The 27834-nt window shown below is 46.7% G+C and overlaps 1 protein-coding gene across 5 annotated transcripts in view; it reads left to right on the top strand.

Annotated features, from left to right (window-relative positions):
* Window positions 1-661: 661 nt before the first annotated feature.
* Window positions 662-27834, top strand: part of KIAA1755 (KIAA1755 ortholog) — a 116133-nt gene continuing 88960 nt past the window's right edge. For all 5 annotated transcript variants that reach the window (XM_030211577.1, XM_030211578.1, XM_030211579.1 and 2 more), the window contains exon 1: window positions 662-905. In XM_030211577.1, coding sequence (XP_030067437.1) covers window positions 903-905 — 3 coding nt within the window. In that variant the 5' untranslated portion in view covers window positions 662-902. The remainder of the gene's footprint in view (window positions 906-27834) is intronic.

Genomic DNA, 27834 nt, shown 5'->3' on the forward strand with positions numbered 1-27834 from the left:
GTAAGCTTTGCGCATCGGCACCTCTGACCTGAACATACCAAGGGGAATGAATGCCTTTTTTAACCTGGTTAAAACAAAGGGTAGGGCACAGGATTGAAGCCTGTTTTAGCTGCGCAGAGAGTAATTTTCCGACCAGCCAATTTACTTGAGGAGATCTATTCATCAGGATAAATGGCTTGGAAAATTGCCTTCATAAAGAGTCAAGTAGGATATTTTGGTTCCTTAATAAGCAATAAATGGTATTTTATCCCTTCGTGTGTGGGTTGTGGTTGCGCCTTAAAAAAAACAAAAAGTTGATTTTTTTTTTTCTTCAAGAAAGTAAAAACTGTGTGGGTTTTTCGTGTACATTTTGGCAGAAGTGGCCGTTCTAGGACCCAAGTAATTTGATGCCTTTAGCCTCCCCCCACTGTAGCAAAAACAAAGCAGGCACATGCCATGCTTGGCACACAGGAAGTGTCTTTATGTGGGCACAATAGCAGCCACAGTCACTCTCCAGCCTTGCTTTATTGTTCAAATATTTTACAATTTCAGGAAAGCCATGCTGAACTCAGACTAAGCTTCACAGAGTCTCCACAGACGTCCCTCCCCCTTGCTCTCCCTTTTCCGCTCCCTCCCTCCCAAACTGGGTTGACCCTCCCCACCAGAGGTAACAGGAGAGGGGAGTTCCCCAGCTCAATGCAGTTGTTTCCAGAGCATATCGAGATGGGAAAAGAAAGACTGAAGTCTTGGTAGGCTCAAGCACTTTTTTTTGTTTGTTAACCGCACCTGGCTGGACAAAAGCGTTTCTTCTGAGGAGAGAAGCCCCAGGCTGGAGAGAGACGGAGAGACTGCAAACCGCGTAAATTTCTAGAAGGGGAGGATGGAGAAGTCTTCCTGCTAACTTCTCCGGAAAAACAAAAGAAATGGTAATTTAAGTTCTCTTTGTACTGCAATCACTTTATGGGCACTTTTCCTTTTCTGTAGCATTCACTTGTTGATTGTGCGTTCTGAGCTGTAACTATGATGTCAGAATGCAGGAGGAGGCCAGGAACAAAAGGTTCTGGGATCTGGTGCCGTGGAATGGAGGTATTTTGGAATGAAACAAACAAACAAACAAACAAACAAAAAACCCTGTAAAGTATTTCTGCATTAAACAAACTGAGGGGCGCAATTTGCAAACCACCTCTATAATGCTGTAAAGCTTGCAGGGTAATTTACCTGTGGACGTTTGCACTCATTTTCAAACATAAAAGTGCATGCCTGTTTTTCATTTTGAACCTTGGAGTTTACCCGTGGAGGCTTGCACCTGCTTTCCCTGTGGGCACTTGTTGGTCTGAATAAAACAGTGTATGAGATTTTCAAAGTGGAAAGCATGAACACTGTCGCCATTGTGCCTTAACTTGGTCCCGGAACATCTCTGTGCAATGCAAGGAAAAATACACATGCTGTGAGAAAACAAGCATATTTTTAGCGCACCTAGGGTGGGCAGTTTTAAAAATAGCCTCGTTACTTGTTTAAATATCTTATTTACGTGGGTAAATGGGTTTTGCCCATTACCGATTGCATCCTGCGCTGCAGAGTAACTGGTTAATTATTGTGAAATTAAACACCTTATAAGGTAACTAAGAACTGGACTGATCACTTATTTCATTAGGGTACTACTTATATCCTGAGGCGGGAATTCTATAAATTGGTGTCTCCTTGTAGTCATTACAAAGGGCTGTGCTTAGAGCCAAATCTCTAATGAGTTAAGGGAGTGGCAAAGCTGTTAGAGAATTCTAGCGTGAACCAGCATTGGTCCTCCAAAGCTTAAGCGCACTTATGATATTATTATTATTATTTGTTGCATTTGTACCCCACATTTTCCCACCTATTTGCAGGCTCAATGTGGCTTACATAGTACCGTCAAAGGCGTTTGCCCAGTCGGTGGATAACGAATACAAAGTTGTTTAGTGATCGTATGAGGTATAAGTGGAGGGTCGGAATGGATGAAGATTGCGTGTTGTCCTGTGCGATCGTAGTCATGCTGTGTTGGTAGGTGAAGAGGGTTAGGTGGGGTTGTTGGGGTAGGCCTTTTTGAAGAGGTTGGTTTTTAGTGATTTCCTGACGTTCAAGTGGTCATAGATTGATAAAGTCAATGACAGACGTAACTGGACATGTCTAAGGGGCCTTTTTAGTAAGATGCGGTAAAAAGTGGCCTGCAGTAGTGTGGATGCGTGAAATTGGCACGCGCTTGGCCATTTTTCACCGCGGCTGGGAAAAAGGGCTTTTTTTTCTTAGTGGGGCGGTTATGGCCGTGCGCTAAAATTAAAAATAGCGCACAGCTATTTACTGCCTGAGACCTTACACCACCCATTGACCTAGCGGTAAGGACTCATGCTCTACTCGTGCGGCAATCAGGTAGCGCACGCCAGTGCCGCCAGGAACACCCCCTGCAGTAGAAAATAGGAAAACATTTTCTGCCACAGGAAACAGCATGCGCCAACTTCGAAATTACCACTGGGCGCCTGTGCTAGCCCAGCGGTAGTGTCGATTTTGGCACACGCTACCTGCACTTTAGACCTACCGCGTCTTAGTAAGAAGGACCCTAAGTGTGCCAGGCAGTGTGCAAAACGTATAGCATTCTTTAAGTTGTGCGTGTCGCTTGATAACATGCCCATGACACACCCATGCTCCGCCCATGTGTACCCCTCCTGAGAGTTGCACGCTATCAGGGGCATTTTTGAAAGAGAAGGGCGCCCATCTTCCAACACAAATCAGGAGATGGGCGTCCTTCTCTCAGGCAGGGCCGTGCCTAGGGTCTCTGGCGCCCCCCTGCAGACTATCAGTTGGCGCCCCCCCCCCCCCCCCCCCCGGTGAAAATGATCGCTCACCACTTGCTACACTGACAGGAATTGTCAGCAATATTCTTAGAAACAAATTGCTATACATTGCAAAATAAGATAGCAGATGTAAATTCTCAAAGTAGACATATTCCAAACGCTAAAATGAAAATAAAATGATTTTTTTCTACCTTTGTTGTCTGGTGACTTTCTTTTTCCGATCATGCTGGCCCAGTATCTGAGTCTGCTGCTATCTGTCCTCTTAACTCCATTTCCAGGGCTTCCTTTCCATTTATTTCTTTACTTTCCTCCTTTCTTCTTCATTTCTTGCTCTAGATCCATTTCCAGCAATTTCTTCTCTCTCCCTGGGTCCTGTCCTCCCATCCATGTCCATCCTTGTCCCTCTCTGCCCTTCCCTCCTCCATCCATAGCCAGCAATCCTCCTCTCTCCCCTCCCCTCCATTTCCAGCAAATTGTCCTCTCCGTGGGCCCCCATGTCCATCCTTGTCCCTCTCTGCCCTTCCCTCCTCCATCCATAGCCAGCAATCCTCCTCTCTCCCCTCCCCTCCATTTCCAGCAAATTGTCCTCTCCGTGGGCCCCCATGTCCATCCTTGTCCCTCTCTGCCCTTCCCTCCTCCATCCATAGCCAGCAATCCTCCTCTCTCCTCTCCCCTCCATTTCCAGCAAATTGTCCTCTCCCTGGGCCCCCATGTCCATCCTTGTCCCCCTCTGCCCTTCCCTCCTCCATCCATAGCCAGCAATCCTCCTCTCTCCCCTCCCCTCCATTTCCAGCAAATTGTCCTCTCCGTGGGCCCCCATGTCCATCCTTGTCCCCCTCTGCCCTTCCCTCCTCCATCCATAGCCAGCAATCCTCCTCTCTCCCCTCCCCTCCATTTCCAGCAAATTGTCCTCTCCGTGGGCCCCCATGTCCATCCTTGTCCCTCTCTGCCCTTCCCTCCTCCATCCATAGCCAGCAATCCTCCTCTCTCCCCTCCCCTCCATTTCCAGCAAATTGTCCTCTCCGTGGGCCCCCATGTCCATCCTTGTCCCTCTCTGCCCTTCCCTCCTCCATCCATAGCCAGCAATCCTCCTCTCTCCCCTCCCCTCCATTTCCAGCAAATTGTCCTCTCCGTGGGCCCCCATGTCCATCCTTGTCCCTCTCTGCCCTTCCCTCCTCCATCCATAACCAGCAATCCTCCTCTCTCTCCCTTCCCCTCCATTTCCAGCAAATTGTCCTCTCCCTTCACGCGATTCGCGAACCGCTTAGCACTGCTTAAAAAAAAAATTACACATCAGCAGGAACAGGCTGCTTCAGCCAATCCCAGGGGCCTTCCTTCAGCGTGTTCCGCCCAAGGGCTGAAGGAAGGCTCCTGGGATTGGCTGAAGCAGCCTGTTCCTGCTGACGTGTAAATTTTTTTTTTAAGCAGTGCTAAGCGGCAGCGCGGTTCGCAAATCGCGTGAAGGGGGGGGGGGGGGGGGGGGGGGGGACGACGCGACGGCAACGAAGAGGAGAAACAAGAGAAGTGCTGCGTGTGCCGGTAAGCTGCTCAAAGGCACAGGGGACGCCGTCAACACTGCCAGGTGGGGACCGGAGCCGGTTTTAAAGGTCATGGTTGGGCTGGGGAGGCTTAGCCTCCCCAAGCCTCTTATACGGGGCGCCTATGCCTCTGCTCTTTCCTCCGCACCCTGGGGCCTTTAAATCTTTTACTTCCGGTCGCAGCAGCGTCAGTGAAAGCGGAGCGCTGCCGACATCTCCCTTCGCGCTCTTGGTTCCCTCAGTGTCCGCCTTCTTCTAGAAGGCGGGACACTGAGGGAACCAATGAGTGCAAGGGAAGGGAGACGTCGGCAGCGCTTTCACTGACGCTGCTGCGACCAGGTAAAAGATTTAAAGGCCTCGGCGGCGCGGGGCGAGAGTAAGCACCGCGGCGGCACCCTCCAGAGGTGGGCGCCCCCCTGCGGCGCTTACCCCGCTTACCGCATCGGCACGGCCCTGCTCTCAGGGTCGCCCAAATCGGCACAATTGAAAGCTGATTTTAGGCGCCCTCAACTGCAGTCCGTCTTGGGGATGACCAAAGTTCATGGGGGCGTGTCGGAGGTGTAGTGAAGGTGGGACTGGGGCGTGCTTAAGAGATGGGCGTCCTCGACCGATAATGGAAAAAAGAAGGGCATCCCTGATGAGCATTTGGTCAACTTTACTTGGTCCATTTTCTTTCACAACCAAGCCTCAAAAAGGTGCCCAAACTGACCAGATGACCACCGGAGGGAATCAGGGATGACCTCCCCTTACTCCCCCAGTGGTCACCAACCACCCTCCCACCCTAAAAAAAAAAAACTTATTTTTTTTTTTTTGCCAGCCTCTATGCCATACCCAGCTCCATGACAACAGTATGCAGGTCCCTGGAGCAGTTTTAGTGGGTGCAGTGCATTTCAGGCAGGCGGACCCAGGCCCATCCCCCCTACCTGTTACACTTGTGCTGCTAAATGTGAGCCCTTCAAAACCCACCCGAAACCTAATAAATGATTGCTAGCATCACTTAATTGCAATTAATTGGCTTGCAAGCTAATTAATTTGTGTGCAGATCGAAACATAATCTATAGCAATGCGCTTAGTTGGTTAACTAGTTAATCATTGCTCTTAATTGGATGTTAACAAGCAATTAGCACTAATTGGCATAATTAAGATTTACACACTACTACTACTAATCATTTCTATAGCGCTACTAGATGTACGCAGCACTGTACACATTATATGCAGGTACTTACTCTGTCCCTAGAGGGCTCATAATCTAACTGTTTTTTGTACCTGGAGCAATGAAGGGTTAAGTGACTTGCCCAAGGTCACAAACAACTTAATAAGAGTTTTTAGAGTTTGTAATTTGTAAGATTGGGCATTGTTTGTGTTTTTTTTAAATGAAAAAAATGGTTGGATAGGTGGGTTATAAATTTAATAAATAAATAAATAAATTGTGGTCTTCTAGTCGTTTGTACGCATCACTTCCACTCATAAATGACCTGTTATGGAATACCGACTAGTGTGAAAGTATGTACTATGAGTTGATAGCGCTTACTTTGCTGGTGGATGCACACACAGGAAGATTGTATGGAATTTCTACGGAATTCACAAGCTCCCAGATTTTATATATCATACCTAAATTTCCATGCCCAACTTTGTGGGCACATCGGAAAAGTCCGTGAAAATAAATTCACTAGTGAGCTCGGAAAGATCAATAATTGGATGTTAACAACTAATTATTGATGTTAATTGTCAGTCTTAAAAATATGCTCGCGCATCTCTCTGTGCGCTGTTCTACAAAGCACAGCGCCTAACCTCAACTACGCATATTTGAAAAGGAGGCACTGCCAAGGTCGTGTTGAGGCACTCCAAAAATTTGCGCACGGACTTAAAGAATTCGCCCGAAGCACATCTTAGTTGGGTGCCGGCATTAGGAGGTACAAGTAGCCCATAAGTTAGGCACCAGATCTGCGTCAAACGCAATTCTGTAAAGGGCGCACTCACGTTAACGAATAGAGCTCAGCGATCAGTTTTTTCAACGCTGAATTTTCAGTTATCATTTATTGAATTTCCTCCAAGATGTGCATAAATTATAGAATACTATTGTTTATGTGTATTCCAACTCACAATTAGGTATGTGCATTTGCACCAGCTACAGGAGTGGTGTAAACGTTTGTGCCTTGAAAGTGTGTTTTCAGCCACTTGCACGACTGTTCTATAGTAATGTAAGCACCACCACCAGAGCATTTAATAAGCATCCTGTTATAGAAATGTCTTCATAATGGTGTTCAAGTTTTATTACTCTCTGTGACAAATTAAAGTCAGTTTCGTAATTTGTCACAGAAAGTAATAAAGGTTATTATTTATTTAGAAAGTTTGGTTTAAATTATAATGATTAGTAATGTTGTCATTTATTTTAGTTAAATTGTATATTGTCGTCTTTTTTTTTTTTTTTAATATTGTGCTTTGTACTTCCTGGAAATGTCCAGCTTCTTTGTAACTGTAATCTGCATTGAACCGAGAGGTATATGGCAGAATATAAGTTTATTATTAATGTTAATTAATGTCAACGCTAATAAATCAGTTCCCAAATCTGCTAAATAACTAGGTTTACTAGCTCGTATTCACTGGACAGTTAAGTAACTAGATACTCTAATCTGTAACTCTTAAACAAGTAAATCATGGTGATAAGTAATTATCTGTGCTTATCCTATATAATAATTTGCACCATGAACATTCCATGAAGCTGCCTGGGTCCGTGCCTTCATTCTGATTGGCTGTGCCTGGGACTGAAGCCTCGGATGACATCATCCAGAGAGCCCAAGCAACAGCAGCATTCTGACAGAGAAAAAAAAAGTAACACCCTGTCAGAAAACCTCCCCTGTCTCACACATACTACTCTCTGTGACACACAACACACACAGTTCACCCCCCCCACACACACAACACACACAGTTCCCCACCCCACACACACACACAATTACTGACTCACACACACACACTCATGCAACATCTAAAACCTCCCCCACCCTCTGTCATTCTGACAGAGAAAAAGAAATGTAACACCCTGTCAGAAAACCTCCCCTGTCTCACACATACACACACGATCTCTATCTATGACACACAACACACACAGTTCACCCCCCCACACACACACAATTACTGACTCACACATACACACACACACACACACACACACAACATCTAAAACCTCCCCCCTCTGTCATTCTGACAGAGAAAAAGAAATGTAACACCCTGTCTGAATACCTCCCGTCTCACACATACACACACAATCTCTCTCTGTGACACACAACACACACAGTTCACCCCCCCACACCCACACAAACTCATGCAACATCTAACCCCCCCCCCCCCCCCCCCCCGTCATTCTGACAGAGAAAAAAAAATGTAACCCTCACCTCTGGCACTGTCACACACACACACAATAACTCTCTGACATACACAATCACTGTCTGTCTCATAGACACACACACTGACCCCTCCTTGGAGAATACAACACAGATGATGAACCCCAATACAAGCCCAACACTGACACAGACCACTTCACCACACCCATCACCCCCCCCCCCCCTCTCTCATTCTGACAGAGAAAAAAAACTGTACCACCCTCTCAAAAACCCTCCCCTGTCTCACTTACACATAAACACACGCTCTCTCGCTGTGACACACAACACACACAGTTCCCCAACCCCCCACCCCCCCCCACAAGGTAACTGTCACACACACACACACAATTACTGACTCACACACACACACACACTCATGCACCATCGCAGTTCATCAAACCCACCCCCACCACTGTCACTGTCAGAAACACACACACACAATCTAACTATCATGTACACAGTTACAGTCTGAATCATATACACACACACTGAAAAAGCCAAGAACTACACAAACAACTACCCCTCCTCTGTCAATAGAACAATGATGTACGTACAACACTTAGGAACTCCACTCAAACACAAACTATCAATAAAACAAACAAACAAACATATTAAAACAGTTCAGGTCAAAACAAACACAAATAGATAAAACCCTTGCTAGCGCCTGTTTCATTTGATTGAGAAACAGGCCTTTCTTACTAGTGTGATATACTGTAAATAATCCCTTTTAAGATCCCATGAACTTGCTTTCTAAATACATTAGGAGCTGTGCGGTCAGCATAAAGGAATCCTGTGCTGAAGGAATGGATCCTCAGGAGCTTAGTCAAGATCGGGAGGCGGGGCTGGTGGTTGGGAGGCGGGGATAGTGCTGGACAGACTTGTACGGTCTGTGCCAGAGCCGGTGGTTGGGAGGAGGGGCTGGTGGTTGGGAGGCGGGGATAGTGCTGGGCAGACTTATACGGTCTGTGCCAGAGCAAGTGGTGGGAGGTGGGGCTGGTGGTTGGGAGGCGGGGATAGTGCTGGGCAGACTTATACGGTCTGTGCCAGAGCCGGTGGTGGGAAGCGGGACTGGTGGTTGGGAGGCGGGGATAGGGCTGGGCAGACTTATACGGTCTGTGCCAGAGCCGGTGGTGGGAAGCGGGACTGGTGGTTGGGAGGCGGGGATAGTGCTGGGCAGACTTGTACGGTCTGTGCCAGAGCCGGTGGTTGGGAGGCAGGGCTGGTGGTTGGGAGGTGAGGATAGTGCTGGGCAGACTTATACGGTCTGTGCCAGAGCCGGTGGTTGGGAGGCGGGGCTGGTGGTTGGGAGGCGGGGATAGTGCTGGGCAGACTTATACGGTCTGTGCCCTGAAGAGCACAGGTACAAATCAAAGTAGGGTATACACAAAAAGCAGCAAATATGTTATCTTGTTGGGCAGACTGGATGGACCGTGCAGGTCTTTTTCTGCCGTCATCTACTATGTTACTATGTTAATGCCTGGCCAAGCCAATATTCAGCACTGACCGGTTAAGTTTAAACTGGCTAAAGACAGGCCTGCTATTTGGGCAGCCCAATTTGGCCTCCAAACTTAGCCGGCGATGCACTGAATATTTGCAGATATCCGGTTATATTATGTGAGATAACCGGTTACCCGCCAAGCACTTGTGAATATTCAGCAGGAGATAACAGGCTAAATAGCGAAGGATAGCTGGTTAAAGGGCCTTTTTACTAAGCTGTGTAGGTGCGCACGCGAGTCCTACACGCATCAGTTTTGAACTACCACCCAGCTACCACGTGGCTCGGGTGGTAATTTCATTTTTTTATACAGAGAGGTGTGGTAGCCGTGTTAGTCCACTCTTAAAGCTTATCAATAGAAATCAAACAAAATAAAACATGGAAAAGAAAATAAGATGATACCTTTTTTATTGGACATAACTTAATACATTTCTTGATTAGCTTTCGAAGGTTGCCCTTCTTCCTCAGATCGGAAATAAGCAAATGTGCTAGCTGACAGTGTATATAAGTGAAAACATTCAAGCATTACTATGACAGTAAAATAGATACCATTGGAGATTCTACATGGAATGTTGCTACTATTGGAGATTCTACATGGAATGTTGCTACTATTGGAGATTCTACATGGAATGTTGCTACTCTTTGAGATTCTACATGGAATGTTGCTACTATTGGAGATTCTACATGGAATGTTGCTATTCCACTAGCAACATTCCATGTAGAAGGCTGCGCAGGCTTCTGTTTCTGTGAGTCTGACGTCCTGCACGTACGTGCAGGACGTCAGACTCACAGAAGCAGAAGCCTGCGCGGCCACGTTGGTGATCTACAAGGGCCGACTTCTACATGGAATGTTGCTAGTGGAATAGCAACATTCCATGTAGAATCTATAGAAATCAAACCAAATAAAACATGGAAAAGAAAATAAGATGATACCTTTTTTATTGGACATAACTTAATACATTTCTTGATTAGCTTTCGAAGGCTGCCCTTCTTCTTTCGAAAGCTAATCAAGAAATGTATTAAGTTATGTCCAATAAAAAAGGTATCATCTTATTTTCTTGTCCATGTTTTATTTTGTTTGATTTGTATTGATCTTTTTTATGCGTATCCGCAATGCGGCCCAGAAGAATTTCTGGTACGTGGCGCTGACCAGGCAGTAATCGGCATTCCACACGTGCTGACGATTACCGCCCAGTTAACGCGTGAGACCTTACCACTAAGTCAGTGGGTGGCCGTAAGGTCTCGAGCCCAAAATGGACACCCGCCAATTTTCATTTAGCTTCACGTCCATTTTCGATTTTAAAAAAAGGCCTTTTTTGCAGGTGCGCTGAAAAATGCACCTGCACGTGTCCAATACACGCATCTATGCTAGCAAAGGCCATTTTTTGGTGCACCTTAGTAAAATGACCCCTAAGTGCTATTTAACTGGTCAAGAGCCATTCCTGGCCAGTTAAGTTGTTCTGAATATCAGGGGGATTAGACTTTTATTTGGAAAGAAATCACAAATTCTCTTCCTCCTAGAAGAGTTTTCTTTTTACTTTTCCAAACAAGTTTATTGCTTGTTTTTTTAAATAAGCCTCAGATCCTAATTGTGTTCGTGTGTTTCTCCAATGTTTCTATCATTTTTTTCTTATGTGCATTTGCTTTGTGTATGTGGTTTAAGCTTTCTTATGTTTTATCTACCTCAGTTTGCTTTTAGTACTGTGATCTGCCAAGGGCATGACGTTCAGATTTATAGGACACTAGTAAAAAAGGCCCGTTTCTGGAACGAATGAAACAGGCGCTAGCAAGGTTTTCCTGGGAGTGTGTATGTTTGAGAGAGAGAGCCAGAGTGAATGTGCGGGTGTGTGACAGAGTGAGACTGTCTGTGTGACAGTGTGTGTGTGAGAATGAGAGTGTGTGACAGGGCCCCCTCCCTAGTGCCCCTCACCCCATTCCCTCCCCTCCTTTTCCTCCTCCTTCCCACATTTTGGGTTCCTTAAGGCTTTCAAAAGTCTATGTACCCCCGTGGCCCTAACGCCCAGTATCCGGATACCCCACCACTTTCCTCCTCACCCTTCCACCAAGATGTAATACTTTCACGTCCTTCATTTTTTAAAAAAAGTGTCCTATCTACCCTGTGTACAAATGCCCGGCATTCAGATTGTGTTCCTCTTGTAAATTTTCATTTCTTTCATTCATTCAGAACTTGCCCCCCCCCCCCCCCCCCGAACACTTTTGGTTCCTTCAGTCTTTTAAAACTCTCCTATGTACCCTGTGTGCTAATGGCCAGCATTCAGATTGTTTTCCTTTCCCAAATATTCATGTCTTTCAGTCGTTCAGAACTCCCCCCTCCCCCCATTTAACACTTTTGGTTCCTTCAGTCTTTTAAAACTTTCTTATCAACCCTGTGTCCTAATGGCCTGCACTCAGATTGTTTTGCTTTGCCAAATTGTCTGTCACTGATGTCACTGAGGTCAGTGCGTGCCTGCCTAGCAGACCACTTCCGGCAGGCACGGTCCCAAGCACATCCTGTTGGAGGTGAGAATTATTATATAGGATAATTGTAGTCCCCTGCAATATTAAGGTTAGAGTTGAATCTGGGTGAGTCCCCCAGGGGATTAATAAATGTGTCTGGCTCCTTGTCAGGGGCTAGGAATAGTGAGAGTGGCTTAAACCAGGGGTGTAGCTAGGTAGGACCATGGGGGCATGGGACCCTGCAGATTTAGCCCTGGCCTCCCTGCTTTCACTCCACCGCCGACCCTCCACCACCCCATTCGACCCCTCCTCCCTCCGCTGCCAACCCTCCCCCGCCACCAGGTACTTTTGCTGGCGGGGGTCCCCAACCCCCGCCAGCCAAAGTCCTCTTCAGCTCCGGTCTCCGGCACGTTGCTGATCTGGATTCTGTTTCTGTGAGTCCTGACATCCTGCACGTTGACGTCAGGACTCACAGAAACAGAATCCAGATCAGCGAACGCACCGGACTCTGACCGGTGCTGAAGGGGACTACGGCTGGTGGGAGTTGGGGACCCCCGCCAGCAAAGGTACCTGATGGCAGCGGCGGGAGATGGTTGGCGGCGGGGGGGGGGGGGTCAAATGGGGCAGGGGAAGGTTGGCGGCGGCAGGAGGGGGGGTTGAAATGGACGGGGGAGGGGCAGCGGCACGGAGGGGAGGCAAAAGTGGCGGGGGGGGGGCTAAAATGTGCCCCCTCACCTCGGCCTCTGGACCCCCCTCCTGCCAGAGTCTAAATCTGCAGGGGCCCATGCCCCATTGGCCCCACTTAGCTACGCCCCTGATGTGTGAGTGAAACCACACCTCTAGGGAGAGGAAGAACAGACAGGGAGGCCCGGTCCTGTATGCAGTTTTCTGACCAGGGAGCAGGCAAGTCGCAGCCCTATGTTGTCTTGCCGGGTAGGATTGGTTGGTGGAGATTGAAGGGATAAAAGGGACATGAGAGAGACTGAAATTGAACTGATGAGCACCCCGGGGATTCCCCGAGGGAAAGAAGATGAGGATTATTACAATTGATTTGGATGTAGAAAGTTTCTGTTTAAAGTTCTGTTTGGTAAAAATTCAAGAATTTTGAAAAACCCAACTACAGGAGTGAGTGTGGATTCTTTCTGGGACAGTATTAACCAAGCGGTAGCTTGAAACCCCAAGGCCTACCGGGATTTAGCCTTGCCCCGACCTGTGCCCAGCTCAATATAGACATTGATTTTTGCGTGCCCTGGTCCGGGCGCCTGACCCAAAGAGCTTAGCCAACATCCAGGACTGTTTGCAGGAGACCAGGGTTACAAAAGTCTTCATGTGGTCTTGCTTATTTATTGAATTGCTGAAGTTAAGGAGCAGTATGTGTTGTCACCTGTGGTATTCAGGGTATGGTTTTGAGCTCCCCAGCTGTATTGTTTTGTCTTGGGTTTGACTTTTTTTAAGGACAGGCACAACAGGTTAGACAGGATAAGAAGATGAAAAATGTCTGAAAGGTTAGGAGGTTCTCTCCCCAGCTGTTAATTATACCCTGAGAGATTCTTACTTGTGCTCTGAGCTTTCTCTCCGTCTGGTCAGTCAGTGTTTGGGTTTACTGCAAAGCAAGGATTTGTAGATCATTAACAGCAACTGTCTGGAGTAGCATCAGTGATTTCAGATATTAATCCAATTTGAAATAATTCCTCTATAGATCATTTGCTGCACCCAGTTTTTAACTGACACATTTGGAGTGACTGTGACTATACAACATTGATAAATCCCTTTTATATAAGAATCTGTATTTGACGTTTCTCTGCTGAATGGCCCTTCCAGTCTGCCCACTTTTCTTCCTCTCTGATTCTGTATCATTTTTGGTACATTAATCCCCCCCCCCCCCTCGTGTCTTTTATCCGACCTCTCAGCCCTGTTCCTATACTTCTGTCCTCCCACGTGACATTAGAGTGAGAGAAGCCCCAGAGTCATTGATAACCCTCAGAAGGGCAAGACATCAAATACCCTTATATAACAGCGAAAAAAAGAGTAAAATCTGGAGAGCCTTGTATACAAATGCCGTAGTGTGGGTAACAAACGCCTAGGTCTAGAGGCTGCAATGATAGAGGCCAATTTGGATTCAGTGGCTGTCACGAAGACATGACTCATGGAGAACCATGACTGGGACATAGTTATACCTGGCTATAATCTATTCAAGAAGGGGAGGATAGGAAAAAAGGGTAGAGGAGTGGCATTATATGTTAAGAATAATACTAAAGTGACAGAGCTGCAGGATGTATGTGGTAAGGAAGAAGCACTGTGGGTTAAACTGGTAAGAGAGAAAGGAAAATGTATTTACATTGGTGTAATATACAAGCCATAAGTCAGAGACTATCCAGCTTATTTTCGAAAGAGAAGGCTGGCTATCTTCCAACACAAATCGGGGGATGGCCGGCCATCTCTCAAGGCCAGCGAAATCGGCATAATCGAAAGCCGATTTTGGCCAGCCTCAACTGCAGTCCGTCGCGGAGCCGGCCAAACTTCAAGGGGGCATGTCGGCAGGGTACAGAAGGAGGGACGGGGACAGGACGGGGGCGTGGTACAAGATGGCCGGCTTCGCCTGATAATGGAAAAAAGAAAGCCGGCCCCGACGAGCATTTGGCCGACTTTACTAGGTCCCTTTTTTTTTCAGGTCCAAGTCCCAAAAAAGTGCCCGAACTGACAAGATGACCACCAGAGGGAATCGGGGATTACCTCCCCTGACTCTCCCAGTGGTCACTAACCCCCTCCCACCCTCAAGAAAACAACTTAAAAAACTTTTTTTACCAGTCTCTATGCCAGCCTGAAATGTCATACCCAGCTCCCTGACAGCAGTATGCAGGTCCCTGGAGCAGTTTTTAGTGGGTGCAGTGCACTTCAGGCAGGTGGACCCAGGCCCATCCCCCCCTACCTGTTACACTTGTGGTGGTAAATGGGAGCCCTCCAACCCCCCCCCCCCCAACCCACTGTACCCACATGTAGTGGTAAATGGGAGCCCTCCAACCCCCCCAAAACCCACTGTACCCACATGTAGGTGCCCCCTTCACCCATAAGAGCTATGGTAATGGTGTAGAGTTGTGGGGAGTGGGTTTTTGGGGGGATTTAGGGGGTTCAGCACCCAAAGTAAGGGAGCTATGCATCTGGGAGCTATTTTAATGTTTTTTTTTTAAATTTTAGAAATGCCCCCTAGGGTGCTCGGTTGGTGTCCTGGCATCAGGGGGACCAGTGCACTACAAATGCTGGCTCCTCCCATGACCAAATGCCTTGGATTTGGCCGGGTTTGAGATGGCCGGCATTTTTTTCCATTATCAGTAAAAACCGAGGCCGGCCATCGCAAACCCGGCCATCTCTGACATTTGGCCGGCCCCAACCGTATTATCGAAATGAAAGATGGCCGGCCATCTCGTTCGAAAATATGGTTGGCCCTGCCTCTTCATGGCGCCGTCCTCGGAGGTGGACGCCCTTAGAGATGGCTGGCCCCATTCGAAAATGCCCCTCTTAGCCTTCATATATTAATAGGTAACTGTAATATGCCGGATGTCGATTGGGGCATTCCTGTTGTGGGGTCATCTAGAAGCAAAGGGATCTTAGATTCTCTACAGGAAGAATTGTTCCAACAGTGGGGTAACAGAACCGACGCGGGATGAAGTGATTCTAGACCTCGTGCTTACAAACGTGTAGAATGTTTCCGATGTTACAGTGGGAAATCATTTGGCATCTAGTAACCACCAGATGGTGTGGTTTAATATTAAGACGCAGGAGGAGAAGGCTTATTCAAGATTGAAGGCCCTAGGTTTCGAAAGAACTAACTTTGCTGAGATGGGGGCATTTCTAAAGGAAGAGTTAGTTGGATGGGAACAGCTGAAGGAAGTAGAACAGCAGCGAGCGAATCTGAAAGGAGCTATTTTAAAGGTGGCAAACCTTTATTTTAGAAAATTACATAAAAATAAGAGGATAAGAAGTCCGCTCTGGTTCTCCAACATAGTAGCTGAAAAGGTAAGGGAAAGAAGGTTAGCCTTCATATGTTGTAAGATGACTCAGAAAGAGGAAGACAAGCAAAAATACCTGGAAAAGTTAAGAGAAGCTGGAAAAGCTGTCAGGAAAGCGAAGATGCAAACGGAGGAAAAGATAGCCGATATGGTAAAATTGTGGGAGAAGACATTTTTTTAGATAATGTAAGTGACGAGGAAGTGCCATAATAGAATTGTGAGGCTCAAGGCCAAGGGGAAGAAATGTGTAGACTGAACTACGGAAGGATATAACCTGGACGTATGAGGAGAGACTTGATGACCTGAACATGTATACTCTGGAAGAAAGGAGAAACAGGGATGATATGATACAGACGTTCAAATATTTGAAAAGTATTAATCCGCAAACGAACCTTTTCCAGAGGTGCGAAGGCGGTAGAACGAGAGGACATGAAATGAGATTGAAGGGGGGGCAGACTCAAGAAAAATGTCAGGAAGTATTTTTTTCACGGAGAGAGTAGTGGATGCTTGGAATGCCCTCCCGCAGGAGGTGGTGGAAATGAAAACGGTAACGGAATTCAAACACGCATGGGATAAACATAAAGGAATCCTGTTCAGAAGGAATGGATCCTAAGGAGCTTAGCCGAGATTGGGTGGCAGAGCCAGCCGGTGGTGGGAGGCGAGGATAGTGCTGGGCAGACTTATACGGTCTGTGCCAGAGCCAGTGGTGGGAGGCGGGGCTGGTGGTTGGGAGGCGGGGATAGTGCTGGGCAGACTTATACGGTCTGTGCCCTGAAGAGGACAGGTACAAATAAATCAAAGTAGGGTATACACAAAAAGTAGCACATATGAGTTTGTCTTGTTGGGCAGACTGGATGGACCATGCAGGTCTTTTTCTGCCGTCATTTACTATGTATGTAGGATGGAGTCAGTCCAGAGGGCAGAGACAAAATTGGTCAATGGTCTCTGTGATAATAAAACATATAGGAATAGGCTCATGAACCTCAACATGTATACGCTGGAAGAGAGGCGGGAGAGAGGGGATACGATAAAGACATTTAAATACCTCAGTGGCGTTAATGTACAGGAGATGAGATGAGCCTTTTTCAAATGAAGGAGACCTCGGGAATGAGAGGGCATAGGATGAAGGTAAGAGGAAATAGGTTTAGGAGGACTCTGAGAAAATACTCTTTCACAGAAAGGGTAGTCAATATGTGGAATGGCCTCCCAGTGGAGAGCGTGGAGACGAGGACTGTGTCAGAATTTAAGAAAGGGTGAGACAGACACATGGGATCTCTTAGGAAAAGGAGGAAGTTAGTGGTTACCGAGGATGGGCAGACTGCATGGGCCATATGGCCCTTATCTGCAGTCATGTTTCTATGTTTCTAATTATGTTTATGTTCATGTGTTCCTTTTTGGTTGTTATGAGTTCCATACTTAATCCAACACCCAGACTCCCACCTCCTTATCTTATCACTGAGTTTAGTAATAATCCAGACTGCCAGAAAAACCAGTGAGGCTGATGTCTGACAAATCCTGCCACCCTGTCACTGATGATAGGGTTATAATTGCAACTGTTTTGAGCAGATAAGGCTGGTGTTCTTGGAAACCACTGTTAGGGTTTAAATCATGGCATCTTCTCTTGTTTGACTCACATTTCTTAAGAATTTTATTTAGTGCATCCTGTAAAAGGAGTTCCTCCCATAGGTCTTCATTTACTATGTTATGATGTTCTGATTATCAGGCTTATTTTCGAAAGAGAAGGGGGCCCGTCTTTTGACACAAATCGCAAGATCGGCGTCCTCCTCACAGGGTTGCCCAAATTGGCATAATCGAAAGACGATTTTGGGCGTCCTCAACTGCTTTCTGTCGCGGGGACAACCAAAGTTCACGGGGGCGTGTCGGAGGTGTAGCGAAGGCGGGACTGGGGCATGCCTAACACATGGGCGTCCTCGACTGATAATGGAAAAAAGAAGGGCGTCGCTGACGAACACTTGGACGACTTTACCTGGTCCTTTTTTTCTTATTACCAAGCCACAAAAATGTGCCCTAAATGACCAGATGACCACCGGAGGGAATCAGGGATGACCTCCCCTTACTACCCCAGTGGTCACTAACCCCCTCCCAGCCTCAAATATCATACCCAGCTCCATGACAGCAGTATGCAGGTCCCTGGAGCAGTTTTAGTGGGTGCAGTGCACTTCAGGCAGGCGGACCCAGGCCCATCCCCCTCCTACCTGTTACACTTGTGGTGGTAAATGTGAACCCTTCAAAACCCACCAGAAACCCACTGTACCCACATATAGGTGCCCCCCTTCACCCATAAGGGCTATGGTAGTGGTGTACAGTTGTGGGGAGTGGGTTTTGGGGGGCTCAGCACACAAGGTAAGGGAGCTATGCACCTGGGAGCAATTTCTGAAGTCCATTGCAGTGCCCCCTAGGGTGCCTGGTTTGTGTCCTGGCATTCCAGGGGGACCAGTGCACTACAAATGCTGGCTCCTCCCACGACTAAAGGTCTTGGATTTGGTCGTTTCTGAGATGGGCGTCATCGGTTTCCATTAGGTCGACTTAACTTTGGGCATCCCCGATCGTATTATCGAAACGAAAGATGGGCGCCCATCTTGTTTTGATAATACGGGTTTCCCCACCCATTCAGCCGGGATGTCCTGCGAGGACGTCCTCAGGAAAACTTGGGCGCCCCTTTTGATTATGCCCCTCTTTGTGTTCTCAAAGTCTGTAAATCCATTTTTAGAACAGACTTAAAAAAGCAGCCCCTTAGGATCTGTGAACTTTCTCTTAGGATGAGTTAAGGGCATTGCTTGTTATCTATGTACCTGGTCATAGGGCAGGTTATTAGGATTTATCTTCATACAGATTTATTGGCAGTATCTTTTCATAGTATGTAAATTCTCCGTAAGAAAGACTGTGGTCCTGGTATGTCAAAGGTGGTCTCTCCTGAGCCAGCACGGTAGACTAGTGGTAGTTTTATACACCGTCATGCGGAGGACAGAGGTCTGACTCCCAGACCAGGTCTTGTGCTACCCCCACTGGGGTTGGGAATAATGTGCAGGAGTTAAAGCCTCTTTCAAAAACATTTTCATTTCTAACCTAGCTTGAGCTGAGAGAGAGAGGTGGCTACAAGAGAGAAAAATGAGAAAGAGACAGCAGCGGGGGGGGGGGGGGGGGGGGGGGGGTAGGGGAGCCGAGTTAGAAATACACACGAAAGAAGGGGGAGAGAAAGCAGAAGTTAAAGAGCCTCAGTGTTAAAAAGGAACAAGAGGGGTGGCAGACCAGAGAGATGGAGGCCTTTGTGCATTCCTCAGAGCATTCGGGGTTAACCAGAATGTAAAATTGAATAGCTCATCTTAATCCTGAACACTTCACAAGGTCATCAAACACAGAGTCTCCTAGCATCAGTAATAACAAAGCCTGCAGTGTCTTTGGAGCAGAAGGAAAGAAAGGGCTCTGAGCCTTATTAAGAGAAGGAATTTGCATTCACAGCTCGGAAGGAGTGTTTCGGTTTCACAGCATAGATCCACAAAGCGTAGTATTGAAATGGCAATACCTAAAGAGGAAGACTGGAAGAAAACGCGATTTGCTGAACTAGGCTGGTTTTGCTGAAGGGACTAGAGGGGGCCCAGCAGTACTGTTACTATTACACTATGAAGTGTTGAAGAGTCTGCTTCATATAGATGTGATGATTCTGACTTCTTCCAGACCTCTGCATCGCGCAGTTGGTTTCAGTGTCTCTGATTTGGTTTTCAGTCCATTTTTTTCAAAGCATGGTGCAAGGAGCAGTGACACTTTTGATTGTTCTCCTAATAAGAAATGCAGAGCTCACTGAAAATCCATCCTTTGCTTATGGAAGACAAATCTTTATTGAATAGGTGTGTTTCAAAAAGAAGGATTGCATTACCAGAGTAAATTGTAAGGTACAGTATAATATCTCTCAACCTGTTGATTCCTTGTCTTTACGTTGGGGGAATGGTGGAAGCAAGAGGAGAGGCATTCGTCCAATCAGATTCCTCAACCAGCTGACCTTTCTCCGATGCTATAGTGCTGCCTCTTTTAGGGCCCTTTTCCAAAGAGCCTACTCAAATCGGGATTACTGCCCGGCTAGCACGTGCATCTGGCGGTAACTCTCATCCACACTCTTATCACCTCTCGCTTAGACTATTGAAACTTGCTTCTCACAGGTCACCCACTTAGCCATCTCTCTCCTCTTCAATCTGTTTAAAATTCTGCTGCATGACTAATATTCCGCCAGTGTCGTTATGCTCATATTAGCCCTCTCCTCAAGTCACTTCACTGGCTTCCTATCCGTTTCCGCATACAGTTCAAACTCCTTTTATTGACCTATAAGCGCATTCACTCTGCAGCTCCTCAGTACCTCTCCACTCTCATCTTTCCCTACATTCCTCTCCGGGAACTCCATTCACTGTGTAAATCTCTCTTATCTGCACCCTTCTCCTCCACTGCTAACTCCAGACTCCGTTCCTTTTATCTTGCTGCACCCTATACCTGGAATAGACTTCCTGAGCCGGTACGTCAAGCTCCATCTCTGGCCGTCTTCAAATCTAAGCTAAAAGCCCACCATTTTGATGCTGCTTTTAACTCCTAACCCTTATTCACTTGTTCAGAACCCTTATTTTATCAACCTCACTTTAATATTCCCTTATCTCTTGTTTGTCCTGTTTGTCTGGCCTAATTAGATAGTAATCTCTGTCGAGCAGGGACTGTCTCTTCATGTTCAAGTGTACAGCGCTGCATACATCTAGTAGCACTTTAGAAATGAGTAGTAGTAATTCTGAGTTTGGCGCACGCCGAGAACCCACGGTAGAAGATCATTTTCCTGGCGATAATCGGCATTTGGAGTGCGCTGGACAGTTACTGTGTGGGTAATGCGTTATCCCTTACCACTAAGTCAATGGGTGGTGTTAAGGGTTCAGTCCGTAAATAGACTCGTGCTGGTTTTCTTTTTTCCACACATCCATTTCCCAGCCCCCCCCCCCACCCCCCAAAAAAACAAACCTTTTTTCTAGCCGTGGTGGTGAAATGGTCCAGTGCACATCCAATACTTGCGCCCACACTACCACAGGCCATTTTTGGGCGAGTCTTTGTAAAAGGGCCCCTTAGTTGGAACTCGGTACTGCATTCTTTGAGAGATCCTCTTCTGTGATACTTTTGAAATCGAATGTAGAGGCACTAAGGCTCTGCAGGTTTAGGAGTAGAAAAGCTTACAGAGACTCTACCAGTTTATTATAGTTGACCCTTTTCTTAGCCTAACTATTCTGGAACAAGGAACAGCCCTTCTGCTGAAGTTGACAGCCACTCCTTGGAGGGAAAACTGGTGTCATATAAATGCCAAACCCAGAGGAAGTTTTTGTCTTTGGCTCTTTCTCCTTGGCCACTGCACCATTAATGCAAGGAGAGTTCATAACTGGCCAGGGAAAGAGAAGCGTGAAAACAGTAGCGGAGTCCATTCATCTGCTGCACTGATTCCTAGTGGAACCTGGATGGAGACCAAGCCAGTGTCACTTCCTTCACAGTAGAAGGAGAGGAACAATAACACGATCAGCCTGAAGGAGCAAGAAGGAGACCACAGAAGGGTCCCAGAAACATCCACAAAGATTAAGGAACCAGCAACAGAGGAGGTGTACAAGATTGGAGGTGAGAGACCGATAAGCATGGCTCAGAAGAGAGACCTTGGGATGATAGTGTTTGAGGATCTCGAGGAGGCAAAACAATGTGACAAGGTGGTGGCTATAGCCAGAAGGATGCTTGGCTCCATAGAGAGAGCTACAATCAGCAGAAGAAAGGAAGTATTGATGCCCCTATACAAGTTGGCGAGGCCCCACTTGGGGCATTGTGTTCAGTTCTGGAAGCCGTACCTTGCTAAGAACATAAAAAGACTTGAAGCAGTTCAGAGAAAAGTTTGACAAAGATATGGGGTTTGCATCAAAATATGTATGAGAAGAGATTTGAAGACCTGAATAGAAGGTTAGGGGTGTTATGATCCAGATACTTAAATATTTGAAAGGTATTAATATGCAAACAAAACTTTTCCAGAGAAGGGTATGCGGTAGAAGAGGACATGAATTGAGGTTACAGAGGGGTTGACTTAGGAGTAATGTTACGAAGTACTTTTTCACAGAGACGGTGGTGGATGATTGGAATGCCCTCCTGGAGGAGGTGGTGGAGACAAAAATGGCAACAGAATTCAAGAATGGGATAAACATGCAACCCCCCCCCCCCCCGGGCTGAGATGCTGCTTCCACCAGGTCAAGATGCCACCCCCCCCCCCCCCCAGGCATTTTACCTGATGGTGACGTTCCAAAACCGGCAGCGATTCCCATACGCTACCCTACCACCACCGGCACCCACCTCTTCCCTTTACTGCGTCTGGCCGAGTGAAACAGGACGTTACTTCAGGCGGCCCCTAAGAGGCCCTTTTACAGAGCGGCGGTAAGCCCAACGCGGCCACCGGCGGTAGTTCCAGGTCAAGTGCATGCCGTTTCTGGTGAGGGGGAGGAACCCCTGGAAGCGGTAATCGGGCATCACCGTGCACTGTCCAGCTACCACTGGGTTACCTCGGGAGCCCTTACCACCATCTCAGTGGGTGGCGATAAGGGCTCCCCGCCGCATGGCCACGCAGTAAGAATTTTTTTACCACATGGCCATTTTGGTTTTGGGACTTTTTACCTGCTGCGGTAAAAAGGGCCTTGGCGCACAGGAAAATGGCCCCTGTCGCTACCGCAGGACCCTTTTTCCCGCAGCTTGGTAAAAGGACTCCTAAATGAGGTAAACTCAGAAATTGCAAATTTAAACCTAATTATAGAACTAGTGCGCTTTTGTAAACAGTGTCGTTATTGTATTTATGTTTATTGATCATTTTGCTATTGTTATGCCGTTAACAAAGTTGTGAATTATGGGTGAATCTCTTCATAAAGGCGGTTAATAAATCCCAATAGATAAATAAATAAAACATACGTGGTTTATGCACCCTGTACCCTGCTGAATTAATGATTAATAACATAAGTTTGATGAAATAAAATCAGCTCAAGGAGTTGGGTTGTATTAATTTTTTTTATTTTAGTTACATTTGTACCCCATGCTTTCTCACTCATGGCAGGCTCAATGCGGCAGGCAATGGAGGGTTAAGTGACTTGCCCAGAGTCACAAGGAGCTGCCTGTGCCTGAAGTGGGGAATCAAACTCAGTTCCTCAGTTCCCCAGGACCAAAGTCCACCACCCTAACCACTAGGCCACTCCTCCACTGTTGCTACTATTGGAGATTCTACATGGAATGTTGCTATTCCACTAGCAACATTCCATGTAGAAGTCGGCCCTTGCAGATCACCAATGTGGTCGCGCAGGCTTCTGCTTCTGTGAGTCTGACGTCCTGCACGTACGTGCAGGACGTCAGACTCACAGAAACAGAAGCCTGCGCAGCCTTCTACATGGAATGTTGCTAGTGGAATAGCAACATTCCATGTAGAATCTCCAATAGTAGCAACATTCCATGTAGAATCTCCAATAGTATCTATTTTATTTTTGTTACATTTGTACCCTGCGCTTTCCCACTCATGGCAGGCTCAATGCGGCTTACATGGGGCAATGGAGGGTTAAGTGACTTGCCCAGAGTCACAAGGAGCTGCCTGTGCCGGGAATCGAACTCAGTTCCTCAGGACCAAAGTCCACCACCCTAACCACTAGGCCACTCCTCCACATTTAAAGCACATGTTCTTAATAACTAACTGAGCTTGTGAGTGATTGTAAGTCATATCTTTTCCTGTAATAATGATCTGTACATAGAGCAGAAGGGTTAAATTTACTGAAAAAGTTTCCTTTACACACAGTATAGAAGAAACTCTCAACACCAAGTTATCCACAAATAGCCAAGAGTCGGGTTTTCTCTCACAGCTGTGAGCTGAAGAGGAGAGCAGCTGTCTCCCGTAAGTCAGTGTCCAAAACCAACACCCCTGTATGCCAGAACTGGCTCCAAAATGTTCCCCTGTTGCCCCTGTTCTAGTTAGGAAGTGCAAAGTGGCAAGCTGGAAAACTCAGCAGCAGCTGTATTCCACCAATGCTAGACAAAACAGTGACAGGAATGCAGGTTCAGACAGTGGTTCCCTATGTTTGTGCCAAGAACAAGCCAAAACAGCTGAGACCTCACCTGAATGATAACTTAGTTTAGAGCAACCTGGCTAGGATTCTTGTCCGTTTTTCTGAGCTACATCTATCCAAGTTTATGTCTGAATTTTCTGAGAAGGATTTTCTGTGGTTGGCTTGCCTTGACTTGCCTTTTAAAGCAAGTCTACTTGGATTCTCAAGCGTCCAGCTGGTATTTGCCTGGGGTCATCATTCAGGTGGGCTCCAGCAGGAAGATGCCTCATGGTCTAAGCGACTCTCCCTACTGAGTTATGGCTTTGGCAGTAATATTACAACAGTTAAAGTTGAGAGAAATTCTGGCAGTGTACGTTATCCTTGTCCACACTTGCAATTTGGGTCATAAAAGACAATGTGAGCCATCAGAGCTGCCAGTGGAATTTGGTAAACCAGGTCAAATGGTACAACCAAAGTATTGTCTAGTATATTTCTATGCAGTGTGATAGGCTGCTACAAATATTAATGCCCTACGGTGAGATCTGCTCCTGTGGATTCTGACCTTCATGCTACAATTTTAGCATTCAGAAATGAAGACACCATTAATTCCACTTTACTAGTTAAAGTATCATAAGCTCATTATTTATACAACTGTTAGTTTCTATTTACAATGCTGCAAAGAAATGCCCCCCACCTTATTAAGATCATGCAGAGTTTGAATTCCTCAGAGTTGAAGCCCAGTGTAGCTAAATTGGGAGTGAAACCTTCCAATCAGGCCAGGGAAGGTCAAGGCTGGCAGCAGAGCCAGGGTCTTTTATTTTATTTCATTTCATTTGTATCCCACATTTTCCCACCTATTTGCAGGCTCAATGTGGCTAGTTGCGGCATGAACAAATACAGGTGTTCTGTCAGCAAGGGAGTTAACCTAGCTCGAAGGCAGTGTTTCCCAAGTCCGGTCTTGGAGTACCCATTGCCAGTCAGGTTTTCAGGATATCCACAATAAAGCCAAGTGACATCCACAACAAAGAAAATGCTCCACTCAATGTGGAAACTCAAACGCGTGAATCAAGTCTTCCCGAGGGAAACATTTCGCAACCCGGTACAATCAATGGTACTAAGCCATGTAGACTACTGCAATGGAATTTATGCGGGATGCAAAGAACAAACATTAAAGAAACTCCAGACCGCTCAAAACACGGCAGCTAGGCTTATCTTCGGGAAAACGCGATTTGAAAGCACAAAACCCCTCCGCGAAAAACTACACTGGCTCCCAATCAAAGAACGCATTGCTTTCAAAATCTGCACGCTGGTTCACAAAATTATCTACGGTGAAGCCCCGGGATACATGACAGACTTGATCGACCTACCAACTAGAAACACATCCGAGTCAACACAAACGTACCTAAATCTGCACTACCCAAACTGCAAAGGACTCAAATACATATCAACTTATGCATCCAGTCTCTCCTACATAAGCACACAACTGTGGAACGCACTACCAAAGCCTTGAAAAGTACGTATGACCGCCTAAATTTCCGGAAAAAACTAAAAACTAACCTGTTTAAAAAGGTATACCCTACCGATCCAACATAAATGCCTGATCTCTGCAACACAACAAAACTAAAGTATGTAATGGACATAACACATCTCCTCCGTTGTACGATTCTCTAGTGTGGTTGTGCCACATGAACCTTATCTTACCACAACACCACTTTCTATTTGTTTACACCGGAGTCTGCAAACGCCTCTCTGGTACTATGTAAGCCACATTGAGCCTACAAATAGGTGGGAAAATGTGGGATACAAATGTAACAAAATAAATAATAAATATGCATGAAAGAGATTTGCATATATTTTATTTTCTGGCGTGTTGGTGAAAATCGGGCAGTAACTCTGACGACGTGCATAGGCGATTATTGCACTGTTAACGCGAGAAACCTTACCGCTGAGTGAGTGAATGGCTGGAAGTAAGGTCTCAGACCCAAAATGGAAGTGCGGCAATTTTTATTTTGCCACACGTCTATTTTTGGCAAAAATTTAAAAAGGGCCTTTTATGCAGGTGCGCTGAAAATTGGATTTGCGTGCGCCCAAAACAAGTGCCTACACTGGTGCAACCCATTTTTCAGTGCACCTTAGTAAAAGGACCTCCTACTATCAGTGGCTCAGTATCACCACTCTCCTGACTGTTTATTTAGATTTTGCTCACACCTTTTTCAGTAGTAGCTCAAAGTGAGTTACATTCAGGTACTCTGGATATTTCTCTGTCCCAGGAGGGCTCACAATCTAAGTTTGTACCTGAGGCAATGGAGGGTTAAGTGACTTGTCCAAGATCACAGGGAGCAGCAGCGGGATTTGAACTGGCCACCTCAGGATTGCAAAACCGGTGCTCTAATCACTAGGCCACTCCTCCACGCTAGCAACATTCCATGTAGAATCTCAAATAGTAGCAACATTCCATATATTTATTTAGATTTTGCTCACACCTTTTTCAGTAGTAGCTCAAGGTGAGTTACATTCAGGTACTCTGGATATTTCCCTGTCCCAGGAGGGCTCACAATCTAAGTTTGTACCTGAGGCAATGGAAGGTTAAGTGACTTACCCAAGATCACAAGGAGCAGCAGCGGGATTTGAACTGGATATCAGGACCAGTGCTCTAACCACTAGGCCACTCCTCCACTCTGTTATCAGGAGCTCAGTGCTCAGTCAGTATTTTCAGCAGTAACCACTATCCGGATGCTGCTGAATCCTGTGCAGCCAGTGTTTCAAAGAAATGAAGTGTGCTGTGGTCTCAATATCAGGGGGGTTGAATTCACGGTTTGTGTCATGCTTGCTTCATAGTATTTAATGGATGGTGATATCTGTACGCCTGTTAGCTTGCTCCAGCCCACTTTGCAACTGAACATTATAATGAACCTGAAAGTATTGAATCTTTATTAGGCTGAACCAGAGCCAGACTGGAATGACGTTAATCAGAGCTGAATCCAAACCGATACTGAACCAAACAAGTGGGTAGGGAGGGGGGGATCATTTCTAGTCGTGTTTTTTTTTTAATGCGAGCTAACACAAAAAGCACAAGTGGACCTTCAGGAACAGGACAAAGGAAGTTCTTTATTGAGTTGACACGACACGGTCCGTGTTTTGGCGACCAAGCGCCTGCGTCAGGGGTCACAATGCTGTTGAATATTTGTGTATGTAAAGACATAGCGTCGTCAGTGTTAAGAGAGAGCACAACTCTGAAACAATCCTGGTCAACATCGGGAGATAAAACCTTTCTCCGTTTTGGCGGTAACTTTGTTATAACGGACTCCTTGCTGCAGGACTGTAGGAATCATCCCATCCAACTGCGGTTTTATCTCCCGACGTAGAGCGGGATTGTTTCAGAGTTGCTTTCTGTCTTAACATTGATGATGCTGCGTTAGGATTGTTGTGTTGTACCTGCCCATTTGTTTTACTCTCAGAGAGACACATACAAACAAGGAATTTTAAGTGTAGGACCCCTGCAATATTGGTTTTGTAGATTTGAGGTAGGGTGGAGGGAGGGGGGTTAAGCGGAGCGTGGTTTTTTTTGGCAGGCTCTTCTTTGGGGATACTTATTGTTCTATTCTGGGAGGGTGGGACAAAATATTTGGTGGCTGGGCTCAGTGCCGTAGCGAGGGCTAATGGCACCCGGGGCGGGTCGCCGTTGCGCACCCCCCCAGGTGCAGCACGGCGCGACCCCCCCCCCCCTCTGCGGCGTACCCCCTCCCCTTATTTATTTTTTGTCTATTAGATTGTAAGCTCTTTGAGCAGGGACTGTCTTTCTTCTATGTTTGTGCAGCGCTGCGTATGCCTTGTAGCGCTATAGAAATGCTAAATAGTAGTAGTAGTGGAGCGCAACCCCCCCCCCCGGACCGCATTCTTACCTGCGGGAGGGCCGATCCGCCCCGAGTGCACGTCACTCGGAGCTGAGTCGGCCCCACTGGTTCCCTGCTCTCTCTGCCCCGGAACAGGAAGTAAGCTGTTCCGGGGCAGAGAGAGCAGGGAACCAGCGGGGCCAGCACCCCCCGAGCGCGTGCACCCGGGGCAGACC

This window comes from Microcaecilia unicolor, chromosome 8 (genome assembly GCF_901765095.1).
Source record: "Microcaecilia unicolor chromosome 8, aMicUni1.1, whole genome shotgun sequence".
NCBI lineage: Eukaryota > Metazoa > Chordata > Amphibia > Gymnophiona > Siphonopidae > Microcaecilia > Microcaecilia unicolor.